Raw genomic sequence first — 14,343 nt, forward strand, 5'->3', positions numbered from 1 at the left:
CTTACTCTAAGCTGATTTAGAAGGATTGCAATTTTTTTTTAAATTTTGTCATTGATATTTAAATACATTGATATTTATATACAGAAGGGTAAGAGCAAGCAATTAGGACCATGGGGAGGAAATGGTGGAGACGAATGGGACGACGGAGTACATAGTGGATTTAGAGAAATAACTCTTGTATATGGAAGCTGCATTGACTCAATCCGTGTAACATATGATAACGACGGTAAACCCTTTCTCGCTGAAAAACATGGTGGATTTGGTGGAACGAAGTCCGCTCAGGTAAATACATTTTCACTTAATTTCCTTGCACTACATTTATAAAGTTGGAAAGTGATTTATGGAATTTCTAATGGATTCATTTTAGATTAAGCTGCAGTATCCTGAGGAGTTCTTAGTAAGTGTTAGCGGGCACTATTGTCGTGTGGTCTATGGAGGCCGTCCCGCATTGGCGGATCCAGCATACAAACGGGTGGTTCCCCGGAACCACCCGAGTTTCGAAATAATAGTGTACGGATATATAGAAGACGCGTAGGAACCACCTTATAAATTAAGAGGGAACCACCTAAAAAAAATTCCTGGATCCGCCACTGCCGTCCCGTGATCCGATCACTCACTTTCAAGACCAACAAAAGAACATTTGGGCCATTTGGGGTTGAAGAAGGAACACCCTACAATATCTCGACAAAATGGAGGCCGCATTGTAGGTTTCTATGGACGAAGCAGGTGGTTTCTGGATTCACTCAGGTTCTGCTTAACAAGTACAAAACCAAGCCTATTCCAAAGAATCCTGATGATGTTTACAAGGGCTTGAACGAACATCAGAAAACTATGGGATATAAAGACCCAAAATTGTATTGCTCAAACCTAAAATAAGTTGTGTATTTGTGTATTAAAATAATTTGTATCAAATGATTCTTGTGCAAGTTGTGGAGCATTTAATGATATTATTTCTATCATATTTCTATCAGCGCCCTGCTTGCGGTGCACACATATAATGTATATATGTGTGAACCCTCGGGTGGGCAAAAGTAAAATTGCACTAATTTTGATGTTATTTTACTAATCTCGTGAAAATAACGTTAAAAGTGGCAGAAGGTTAATCAGGCATCATGTTGTGGCGTTGATAGCCGAAAGACAATGACACATGCACCAATTAGCCAGTGTCCCGATGATTGAGTGCTATGTGCCTTATGTCCAAGGCTTGATGCAAAACTACTATCGAGCCGGGGGTCTCACCGGAAGCAGCCTCTCTATTCCTATGGGATAGAGGTAAGGCTGTCTACATCTTACCCTCCTCAGACCCTACCATAGCATTGCTATTGGTGGGATATACTGAGTACGATGATGATGATATATTTCTATCATATTTCTAATTCCATATATAAGACTATTCTCCCGACTCATTCGAGGGTGATGAATGTTTCATACGTTATACGCGCGGTAGAAAGTAGCACGACCTTCATAGGCCATCAAGTTGAGAGTTCTAAGAGTTGGGTTAAAAGACACGTTCATACTAACCGGGACCATGTGGAGGCTAAAACTCGTCTTGTGAATGATTACTTCTTGGCGTCACCTTCATTCACATGTATTTTAGTATTTGTCTTAATTAAATTATATATTTTTGGGGCCACCGTTGTATGAAGATAAATATTTTAGGTGTCACATGATCTTTGGATTTGACATGCGTACTTTAGTGTTGCGCAATAAACAACAATACAAATGTTACGAATCAAATGACCATTTTCAACGACCTCATCAATGGAGTTGCATCAACTTCTTCGTTTATTGTAAATGGGAACGGGCACAAGTATGATTATTATCTTGCAGATAGTATTTATCTTGAATATGCCACATTTGTGAAAATATTCATGTCCAAACGAAAGTGATAAACGATGCCATTTCCAAAAAGTTAAAGATTCCGTGAGAAACGATATCGAGCGCATCAACAAAAATGGCACATCATTGTTATCTGACATGCATTTGAGAAAAAAGAGATAATACCATGTGTGTTTGTATAGTTTATGTAACATGAACATATGGGACAAAGGCCGGGCGATATACCAATACTATGAACCCAACAACGTCCCGCCTACTGTTTAGCTTAGCCAACATGACTACATGAGAGACTAATCAACCATGCGATGATCCGCGATAGTGAGGCACACTATAATCTTAAAGCGGATTTGGTTGACCATATTTATCAACAACGATTGAAGCGTTGTATTTTTATTTTTATAGTGGTTAGAAAAAGTAAAAAAAAATGTACTTTCTTAAAACAATAGTATTAAAAAATAAACCAATAATTAAATAATGTCAGTCATCATAAAATTCTTACTTTTCAGGTCACTATGAGCAATGAGCAGCATCCCATTAGGCCATACACCCCTTTGCTAGTGTAAACGTGATCACAAAATACGTTTAGATGATGCCTACATGATATCACTATCATATAAGAAATTTATCTGTTTTCCATTTTCATTAACTTTAGACGGTCCAAAATTGAATATGGGTTGCACTTTTTATTTATTTATTATTTTTTTATCATTCCTTGTAGACTTGTAGTTCAATATTGCCAAGATGGTATATATTCAAAGAAAAAGCACAGAAGTATGACATGGGTGTTTTAAAAGCCATTGTCCATGTTTTCCCACTAGCTACAGTTCATGTTCTACATATACGAGCATAAAAAAAACCTGGGAAAGAATGGGAATCAGTGCATGTTTTATATATGTGAGTTGTGAATTATGAATGACCTCTTTATTGGAATGGAATCAGAATTTGTTGGAGGTAATTCCCGAACCCGAGCTATGGGTCAGGAATGAGGTCGAGCCGGTTTGAACTAATAGATCAATCTCATTAATTAATTGATTATTATTACAGTTTGAGTTAATTATCTCAGATTTTTATTTATCACATAAATCGGAGTTTTTGTTCGTTTCTAGTTATAACTGGTTCTCTATGTAACCCTAAAGACATGTTAGGTTATGTGTAATGGAGGAGCTACAAAATGAGGCGATTTGCGCCGTGTGATAGCAAAGGGTAGGTTTTTGTTTTTTGGGTGTAATGGTGTTGTAGCCATATATCTTACAATACTAATAAAAGAAAATGTTGAAGCTTAGGTGTCAAGCCTACATTTCTTCTAATTCCTAATCTATCATCTCATTCATTCTAGCTATTCATGGGTCATGGGTCAAAACCATTTTGTCAAGTGGGTTATAACATAGTGTGGATTTTATTCATTATTGAATTAAGTTTTATTTTCATCTCTGAGGTTTGATCAATTACGCAACTTTAGTACTTTTTTTAACATTTCTTGACGTTTCCATTAAAACTATGCTATTTTAGTATTTTTTGTTAACCACCCGTTTGTTTTTTCCATATCAATTTATAAGTATTTTGAGAATCACAATTAAAATAAATGATCTAATTTATTTTTATTATTTGACAAATCCCGTGTAATACACGGGTTCAAAAGCTAGTATATATATATATCTCACAAACACAATATAATAATAATAACAAAACAACACAAGCAGCGACAAATACCCAGCACCCCCCCTCCTTATCGCCCTACAATTCGCCCAGGGGGCGGTGCTCGTCTTGTTCGCCAAACAAGACACCCACTATGGGTGGCCTTAGAGTTCTGTGAGATTGATCTATTTTTTGAGTTATTTTTTTTAAATCAATAATATTGGAGAGTTGATTTGAAATTGTGTGTGAATGTGTGATTCTTGTTTTCAACATTTGATTATAGTTCACACCTTGAGCATCTTCTTTTTGTTAGAATGGAATCAGGAGCACTTTATTTGCTCTGTATACGTAGCTTATAGTTACTGTGCAAGAGCATTATAGACAATTATCACATCTTTCTTTGTAGAGACTTATCTTTCCATCAATTTCTTGTGCCATTGTGCACATCATGGCATGGAATACCAATCCCTTATAATGTTTATACTTGTGTTAATCCATATTTTGTCCTAAATTATGAAAATGGACTAACTAATATTTGAATATTCACAGGATGGTAGTATGGGACCATGTGGAGGAAATGGAGGAGATGAATGGGATGATGGATTTCACACTGGAGTTAGAGAAATAACTCTTGTACATGGAAGTTGCATCGACTCAATCCGTGTAACATATGATAACAACGGTAAACCCTTTCTTGCTGAAAAGCATGGCGGCATTGGTGGAATGAAATCCACTCAGGTTAATACATTTTCACTAAATTTCCATGCATTGTATATAAAGTTGGAAATTGATTCATGAATTTCTTATGGAATAATTTCAGATTAAGCTTCAATATCATGGGGAATTCTTAGTAAGTGTCACCGGACACTATTGCAGTGTTGTCTATGGAGGCAGTCCCGTGATCCGCTCACTCACTTTAAAGAGCAACAAAAGAACATTTGGGCCATTTGGGGTTGAACAAGGAACACCCTTCAACATCTCGACAAGTGGAGGCCGCATTGTAGGTTTCTATGGAGGAAGCGGGTGGTTTCTGGATTCACTCGGTGTCTACGTATCAAGTTCAAAACCAAGCCTATTCCAAAGAATCCTAATGATGTTTACAAGGATTTGAATAACCAAGAGAAATATATAAAGGCCTTAACTGATGCACATGACAATCATAGTTAGTCCTAAAATAAAATAAATTGTTTTTTTCTTTTACTTTGATATTGCTCAAACCTAAAATAAGTTGTATATTAGTATAATTTGTATCAGATGATTTGTGTGCGATTTGTGGTGCAACTAATGATATATTTTTTCTATCATCAAAATTTCCACCTTATTTTATCCTCATGTATCAATTGAGACTATTTTCGATAACTATTTAGTTGAATATCATACACCTTTGCCACTAGATCAAACTAGTGGTACCATTGCATTTCTTCTAATTTTGTAATTCTTGAAGGAAGAAATAATTGATCAACATCTATTTATTTATTATTTATTTGATTCAACAAAAAACTATTTATTCAATATTCTCAACAATAATTGACCATATATACATCCCAATTATACATAACAATAGATGAAGAACACAGTGATTAAGAAACCAATTATACAGCTTACAACGTATCTTACACTATACTCCATTTCAATTTATTTAAACACAATGTATGTGAGGTCTTTGACACTCAATCTTGAACTGAATCATCGTAATGGTTATGCTCAATAAATAATATTCATGTAAGGAGATGTTTTTACATTTTAGCCAATTTTCACCCATTATATAAATCTTGCTTAGTATAGTCATAACCCAAAACATGCACGTACTCATAAGTCATAAGCCATTCATCATTTATAGACTTTTGTGAGATGTAACTACTTATACACTTAGTTGAGTCATTAGTTACCCAAATAAACAAGAATTTTCAGTTTTTGTTCATCCATAAATTCATTATGAACTCACAATAAACTCATATTTTGGACTAGCTTTTGGCTAGACTTAGGAAGTTTCTTCTCCTCCATATTCTTACTCTTACCCAACACACACATACACGTGTTCATGGGAGTGGCCTTAGGTGAGGGTTTTCCCCGGATTTAAAACGAGTGTATCGTGATGTGGTGAATTTAGCCAGTAGCTTATTTAGAGGATTCGTTGGGCGTTAAAAAAGATTGGTACCGTACCCATACCGGTACCCATACCGAAAATCAATAAAGCTAGTACTGAGTACCATACCAGATTTTATAGGTTAAGGTATTGGTATCGATAAAGGTAACTACTCGGTACGGTACCCGCTTTGTTTTTTTTTTTTCAAATCTCCAATGATTTTAGTATCAATACAGGTACTAGCAGCAACATAAATAAACTGAATCGGTACAATTACCAAATTAGCTAAATTGGTACGAGTACGTGTTGGACTATATGATTAATAATCGGTTGAGCCCATTTTTTAGATAAATATTGAAGTTCTCAAAAAAACCTTTAAATATCGTACAAAATACAGAAATACCCATACCCATAAATATTGAATACTGAAATTCTAAAATCTTGGTATCGATACCCATATGGCCATATTACTGATACGTGTACGGGTATTCAGAAAAAAAATTCTCATTCCTAGGTAGAATAACAAAATTCTTGTACGTTCCAATAGTATTCGACACACTAACTAATAAAAATTACAAACTTTCTGATGTGGGGAGATCAAACGTTTACCAAATAATGACAACATGAGTTATGGAATTACAAGAGTTTAAAATTAATATTTTATGTCTTTTGGCTTTAATCATTGAAAGCCCAATGGTTTTCTATTTCTTTTAAATACTTGAGATTTTGTAATGTAAAAAAATAAGGTTTGGAATATATGAAAAAAAATCATTTCCTCTCTATCACAGTGTGTATTAGTGTGTGAAGGACCTAATTATCGGTATTCTTTGTGAATCAAAGATAGTTGGAAGAGTTGATCCTGGTATTCGTGTAAATCCTGGTATTCGTGTAAATCAACAGGTTCAATTATCTTATTTACGATCTACATTTTTTCTGGAAGTTGGGGGAAGAATCACATGGGTATTTGCAGAATCAACGTGTTTGTCTTCCAATTTTATCATCACGCTGCAATGATGTGGGGAGATCAAACGTTTATCAAATAATGACAACATGAGTTATGGAATTACAAGAGTTTAAAATTAATATTTTATGTCTTTTGGCTTTAATCATTGGAAGCCCAATGATTTTCTATTTCTTTTAAATATTTGAGATTTTGTAATGTAAAAAAATAAGGTTTGGAATATATGAAAAAAAAATCATTTCCTCTTGTGTGTTAGTGTGTGAAGGACCTAATTATCGGTATTCTTTGTGAATCAACGATAGTTGGAAGAATTGATCCTGGTATTCGTGTGAATCAACATGTTCAATTATTTTATCTTATTTATGATCTACATTTTTTCTGGAAGTTCGGGGAAGAATCACACGAGTATTTGCAGAATCAACGTGTTTGTCTTCCAATTTTATCATCACGCTGCATCAGTTGATATCAAAGCCGAATTCCTGGCTCAATATGGCTTGGGGGGGGCAATATCTAAGATTCCTGGCCCGTGTTTGATGAATACGAGGACGAGGAATGGTATGTTTGGGCAACTGGTGATGTTCTTGAAAGTTCAAAAAGAAAACATGAGTGGTCTACAATTTATTCAGGTGGCGTGAATATTACTCAAGAAGAAAAAAACCACTCGAAGAGATTTTTGCCAAATGCTAATATTAATATGGTTAGCAATGTCATTTATGAAGATTTGTATGCAAGTTTCACAGACAACACTCTAAGGTTAGAAATCAATCAATTATATCTTAAAAATGCACAAGATATAATGGAGCCAATTATTAAATATGCAAGCAAAAAATATTATCAAGATCACATGAACTTGTAGAAAAAAGAAAGCGTATCGATGGTCCCTTTTACCCATTTGGTATAAGCCTAGAGTCGGACAAGAAGATAAGTAAAGTTGAACTATTTGAGCAGGTCATCATATCTATAAATCGGAATCGGATGGATGGTCCCTTTGACCCAGGTGTCTACGGTTTAAAGACAAAAACTCGAGGGCGAGTTTTTTCAAAGGTGGAGAGAATGATGTGGGGAGATCAAACGTTCACCAAATAATGACAACATGAGTCATGAAATTACAAGAGTTTAAAATTAATATTTTATGTCTTTTGGCTTTAATCATTGGAAGCCCAATGGTTTTCTATTTCTTTTAAATACTTGAGATTTTGTAATGTAAAAAAATAAGGTTTGGAATATATGAAAAAAAATCATTTTCTCTCTATCACAGTGTGTGTTAGTGTGTGAAGGACCTAATTATCGGTATTCTTTGTGAATCAATGATAGTTGGAAGAATTGATCCTGGTATTCATGTGAATCAACAGGTTTAATTATTTATCTTATTTACGATCTACATTTTTTCTGAAAGTTCGGGGAAGAATCACACGGGTATTTGCAGAATCAACGTGTTTGTCTTCCAATTTTATCATCACGCTGCATCACTTTCGGACAAAACGTGCTATAATTGAGTTGGTATTATATTTGTTTTTCACCTCTAATGCAAAAACAAAAGCAAAATCCATATAGGCCCGAAGGTTTTATTAATTTAGGTCACAAACTGATGTACATGTACTTCTGTACAAAAACTGTCTTAGAAAGGAATCAAAATGTTGCATGTTTTATGTATGTTAGCACAAGACAAAGATTTCTATAGTCATCATCATCATCATCGTACTCAGTATATCCCACCAATAGCAAAGCTATGTTAGGGTCTGAGGAGGGTAAGATGTAGACAGCCTTACCTCTACCCAATAGGGAGAGAGAGGCTGCTTCCGGTGAGACCCCCGGCTCGATAGTAGTTTTGCATCAAGCCTTGGACATAAAGCACATAGCACTCAATCATCGGGATACCGGCTGAATGGTGCATGTACCCTCGTCTTTCGGCTATCAACGCCACCACATGATGCCTGATTAACCTTCCGCCACTTTTAACGTTATTTTCACGAGATTAGTAAAATAACGTCAAAATTAGTGCAATTTCACTTTTGCCCACCCGAGGGTTTACACATATATACATAATATGCGCGCACTATAGTGTAATGGAATAAAAAGAAAACTGGAATGGGAATTAATATTAGGATCAGAATCAGATGCTTATAGGCTATAGCACAGTAGTATCTTTTTATTTTTTTTAACCTATTTATACCACAATTTGTGTGCAAGATAACCCATCATACACACAAATCTTTAATCCTATAGCAAATTTTTGAACTCATCATTGTATGAAACCCTTACTCTAAGCTTATTTAGCAGGCTTACAGTTTTTACTTATATTAAAATACATTGATATTTATATACGAAGGATAAGAGCAAGCAATTAGGACCATGGGGAGGAAATGGTGTAGACGAATGGGACGACGGAGTACATAGTGGAGTTAGAGAAATAACTCTTGTATATGGCAGTTGCATCGACTCAATCCGTGTAACATATGATAACAACGGCAAACCCTTTCTTGCTGAAAAACATGGTGGCTTTGGTGGAACTAAATCCGCACAGGTAAATTTTCAAAAAAATTCCATGTAAATCATTTGATGTTGGAAACTGATATAAAAAAATTGTTATGGATTAACTTCAGATTAAGCTGCAATTTCCTGAGGAGATCTTAGTAAGTGTTAGCGGGCACTATTGTCGCGTGGTCTATGGAGGCCGTCCCGTGATCCGATCACTCACTTTAAAGACCAACAAAAGATCATTTGGGCCATTTGGGGTTGAAGAAGGAACACCCTTCAATATTTCGACAAACAAAGGTCGCATTGTAGGTTCTTATGGGCGAAGCGGGTGGTTTATGGATTCACTTGGGGTATGCTTATCAAGTCCAAAACCTAGCCTATTCCAAAGAATCCTAATGATGTGTACAAGGGTTTGAATGCCGAGTATAAAGACACCCAAACCGGGGAATATGACTACTCTAGCTAGCCTTAAAATAAAATAAATTGTTTGTGTAATTTAATATTTCTCAAACCTAAAATAAGTTGTGTATAAAACTAATTTGTATCACATGATTCGTCTGCAATTGTGGAGCATGTAGTGATATTATTTTTATTATCAAAATATTCGTTTCTTCTCTTTCGGTATATTTGAAGTTATAGTTGATCAACATTTATTTATTTGGTTATTTCCTTTACACGTACTCACTCAATAAAATCTATTGATTCAATATTTCTCAAACAATAGTTGACCATCTACACACATGTTCATGTGGAACGCAGCGAAAACTGTCATACAGTTACACAAACGAATATTACGCATAAAAGACAGTTCAGTCAAGGTGATCTATGTTCACGGATGCAACTAGGATTTTTCTTCATTAACTTGGACCAAGAATTACAAGTTACATGGGGACGATTTTTTAACATTTTATATTAGGGTCCATTTACATATTTCTTGGTCACCAAGAAATAAACGTTAGTCTTGTTTATTATATATACCTGCATATGTAGTTGTAATTCTTGGTCTCGGATAATAAAGAAACTATAGTTGCAGCTGCGGGCGCATGCCGTCTTGACTGAACCACGTTATGTTGTCATGTTCTTTATTTTCTGTCTTTTCTCCGTGATATTCGTTTGTGCAATTGTGTGATAGTTTTCGTTGTGTGCCATCTGTTCATACTTCATAGCAAGTCTTGTGGTGTTCTTTATTGCCGTGTTCTTTAGTTTCTGCGTGATATTCATCATAATTTTCTAATTCCTAATTATGACATCATGCATTTATTTTAATGGAAAATTTTCAAAATAGCCATACTTGACCAACTTTTTTCAAAAATAACTTAGGTTTACAAAAAATCCCCAAAATAGTCTATTTTTTCCATCGGATCCGACGGAATTTTAATACCGTCCGACGAAATTTTTGGACCTTTACAAACCCACGCCACGTGTTAACATATTAATGCATCCGAGATTTTTAGTGGGTCTGTCGGAATTATTCATCTTCTACCTCTCAAACCCTAAACCTCCATTACCCAACCTCGATCTCCATCTTTCTTATTTCTCTACAGAATCAAGCAAATCAATAGTACAAATTGTTTAGTTTTTCGAGGAGAACACAACCATAGTATTCAATCTAACTCTAGAACTCAAAATCAAAAATTCCCGAATTGAAAAATCTAGGGTTCGTCGGACAAATTAAATAGTTGGATCCAACAGAAGCATGAACTAAACCGTCAGATCCGACTGTTTATTAATTCGCGGGGTTGTTTCATTAATCCGTCGGACAAAACGGAAAACCGTCGGATCCGATGGAATAATATGCTTCGTGGCGCGTCCTGATAGGCTCATTATTCCGTCGGATTAGTTTGGCTATTTTTGAAATTTGTTTTGGTCTTGGGCTAAACTAGCGGGTCAAAAATGGCTAGTTTGAGAATTTTCTCTTATTTTAATGTCTAAAACCGCTCGCTAAGGTACACGTTTTATGTACAAAAACCATCTTAGAATGGAACAGAATTGTGATTGAAAGCAGAATCAGTTACTTAGCACGGTAGTACTTTGTTGATTGTTCGCCCTTTATATCAACGATAATATGTGTACAACATATTCTATCACACACAAATCATTGATTCATCATTTTATTTTAGTTTTTCAAGCAACTTCTTGGACTCTTCATGGTATGAAAAACTGTGTAAGCTAGGACCGGAAACGGAATCAGAATAAAAAATAGGAGTTGGAACATGTTTTACATATGTAAAATATAAAATGAAGACTCTTTGGGATGGAATCAAAACTCAAACAGGATGCCTAACATATTGTATTACTATATATGCTTGCTCTTTATAAGACATTTATGTGTGTGATTATCATTACAACTTCCTTGGAGTTAATCTTTCTAACAAGTCATCGCGTTCAACATGGTATGCAAATCCTTAACCCAAGCTAAGCCCCCTAGTTAGCTTATATGTATATTAATTGTGATCTCACTGATCGATATTTGAAATACGTTCAACAGGATACAAGCATGCAATTGGGACCATGGGGAGGAAATGTTGGGAACTATTGGGATGATGGAGTACACGGTGGAGTTAAAGGAATCACACTTGTGTATGGTAGTTGCATCGACTCAATCCGTGTAACGTATGATAACGATGGTAAATCTTTTCGGGCGGTGAAAGTGTGAAACATGGTGGCATGGGTGGAACCAAAAGTGCTCAGGTAAATTCTAAGAGAATAATTTGGGTTAATTTATTATATAGATTCCTAAAACTTTTCTTGGGTGAATTTCAGATTAAGCTGCAATTTCCTAAGAAAATCTTGGTAGGCGTCAGCGGGCACTTTTGCCCTGTGGTCTATGGGGGTTTCCCAATGATTAGATCACTTACTTTTAGGAGTAACCGAAGAACGTTTGGGCCATTTGGTGTGGAAGACGGAACACCATTTAATTTCTTCGCAAATAGAGGCCACATTGTAGGTTTTTATGGAAGAAGTGGGTGGTTATTGGATTCAATTGGATTCCGGTTATCAACCCATAAACCAAAGCTGTTCCAAAAGATCCAGATGATGATAAAAAGATATAACCGCCGTGTTGCGGACGATGGTGAAGATTGGAAAGTCAAGGACTCAAAGGGTCATAATTGGGGCATTTGAGTATCTTTATGTTATGTGTGTATTTTGTTGAATCATTGTGTTATTTCATTGTGTTAGTTGGGGCTCAAAGGGTTATGTTCTTGTACAAGAACATATATACTAAATCAAAGAACCTATAGTAGTTTGTTGCATGACAACTTGTCAAATTTTCACCTATATTATGCAATAAATTAACAAAATCCAGAAACTAACTTTTCATGGTCGCCGAACCATCCAAATTCCAAACTAGAACAATTCGATCTATATCTGGCAGTATGTAGCATTGTATCCTATCCAAAATTGATGTGTGGTAATTGAATTATAAAGAAGAAATCATAATTTGCAAAATATGTATTTGATTAACTTTGAATCTGCTCGCAGTTGTTCTTGAACTAACATGATGATTGCCAGGGCGATACAACCTTACATATTAATCCAACTAAAATTAACGATTACAAGTTTAACTCTTAACTTTACTAACTAATACTAACTGATCCGACTTAATACCAACATCATCATAAGAACTCCAATTCTACGATATCTTGTCCTGTCAGATTGAGTATCCTAAGAAAAATTTGGTAGGCGTTAGCGGGAATTTTTGCTGAAATTTGAACGATAGCTTGTTCAGGACAAAAGTGTATGCTAACGCCTATCAAGATTCTTTCAGGACAAAAAAGATCGCTATCACGTAAGTACTGGGTAGCCTGAAGAGCCATCCTTTAAGCCTTGCTTCGTCGCGTGCCTAGGCACGCTTTTTTAATCCAAGAATACAATATAGTGATATATTCATTACTACGAGAATATATAAAGTTACCGATAGCATATAATAAATTATTGTGCTTTTCATTTCAACGTTTTCCGACTGTGAAAAACTGAATATTGGTGGTACTTTTCTACATCATTCCTTCTAGTTAAATCTTTGGAAAGATGGCATATATTCAAAGAAAAAGCAAAGGAAATGCCAAGGATGCTTTTATAGAAGGCATTGTCACTGTTATCCCCACTAGCTACAGTTATGTTCTATATCCTGTGAGCATTAAAAACACCTGGAATCCATGAAAATTGTGAATTGTGATTATGAAATATGAATGACCTCTTTGTTAGAATAGAATCAGAATATTGTTTTTGTGGGAGCACTTTGTTTGTTCTCTATAAGTAGTCCATAATTAGTGTGCAAGAGCATTATACACAATTATACTACATCTAATTTCTTTATAGAGACTTCTCTTTCCAGCAATTTCTTGAGCTCATCATGGCATTGAATCCAATCCCTTATTATGTTACTATTTGTTGATTTAATCCTTCTTTTGTTCTAAATCATGAAATGGTATTTAATTTTGCAGGATGGTAGTATACTATTGGGACCATGGGGAGGACATGGAGGAGATGAATGGGATGATGGAGTTCACGCTGGAGTTAGAGAAATAACTCTTGTATATGGCAGCTGCATCGACTCAATCCATGTAACATATGATAACAATGGTAAACCCTTTTTGGATAAAAACATGGTGGCGTTGGTGGATCCAAATCTGCTCAGGTATATTTTCACCAAATTTATCTAAATGCATCTTATTATACGGGATTATATTAAGTAACTTCTTGTAAATAATTACAGATTAAGCTGCAATTTCCAGATGAGATTTTGATAAGTGTTAGCGGACATTATTGTCCAGTCGTCTATGGAGGCAGTCCTGTGATTCGGTCACTCACTTTGAAGACCAACAAAAGGACATTTGGACCATTTGGGGTTGAAGAAGGAACACCCTTTAACTTCTTGACAAATGGAGGCCATATTGTCGGGTTTACTGGAAGAGGCGGGTGGTTTCTGGATTCACTTGGATTCTACTTATCGAGCGCTAAACCAAACCTCTTTCAAAGATTCCACAAGATGTTTCACGGATTTAACCCTCTTGCTATTAGAGATGGTGAACACAACAGAAGCAAAGGCTCAAAAGGTTATAGGTGGGGTATTAGATATTAAATTAAACATATATTATTATATGACAATTTATATTATATTATATCTAGACTTATGATAAGGATGTCGGGACATAGGATTAATTTAGGTTGATAATTACAACCGTTATTTTGACGGTTACATGCTCCCGCCAAACCGTCATTCATTGTTGTATATATAAGCACATGTTGTAAACTTTTATGGTTACCAAGATATTCAATAAAATATCCATTCGTTTCATACAAGAATTCGATTGCATGCTTTGTTTGTTTACACACACATTCG

The 14,343-nt window shown here is 35.3% G+C and overlaps 1 protein-coding gene and 1 pseudogene across 1 annotated transcript; both read left to right on the forward strand.

Annotated features, from left to right (window-relative positions):
* Positions 1-2,617: 2,617 nt before the first annotated feature.
* On the forward strand, positions 2,618-12,122 carry LOC143534335 (agglutinin-like). Its single transcript, XM_077028845.1, has 8 exons — positions 2,618-2,668; positions 2,779-2,835; positions 4,024-4,212; positions 4,295-4,525; positions 8,836-9,045; positions 9,125-9,409; positions 11,488-11,649; positions 11,763-12,122. The coding sequence occupies exons 1-8, from the start codon at positions 2,618-2,620 to the stop codon at positions 12,120-12,122; spliced, it is 1,545 nt and encodes a 514-aa protein (XP_076884960.1).
* Positions 12,123-13,420: 1,298 nt separating this feature from the next.
* On the forward strand, positions 13,421-14,082 carry LOC143534336 (jacalin-related lectin 19 pseudogene; annotated as a pseudogene).
* The last annotated feature ends 261 nt before the right edge of the window (positions 14,083-14,343 follow it).

Source organism: Bidens hawaiensis, unplaced genomic scaffold, assembly GCF_021521415.1.
Source record: "Bidens hawaiensis isolate Kalapana, Puna unplaced genomic scaffold, B.hawaiensis_p1.1 tig00010132_1, whole genome shotgun sequence".
NCBI lineage: Eukaryota > Viridiplantae > Streptophyta > Magnoliopsida > Asterales > Asteraceae > Bidens > Bidens hawaiensis.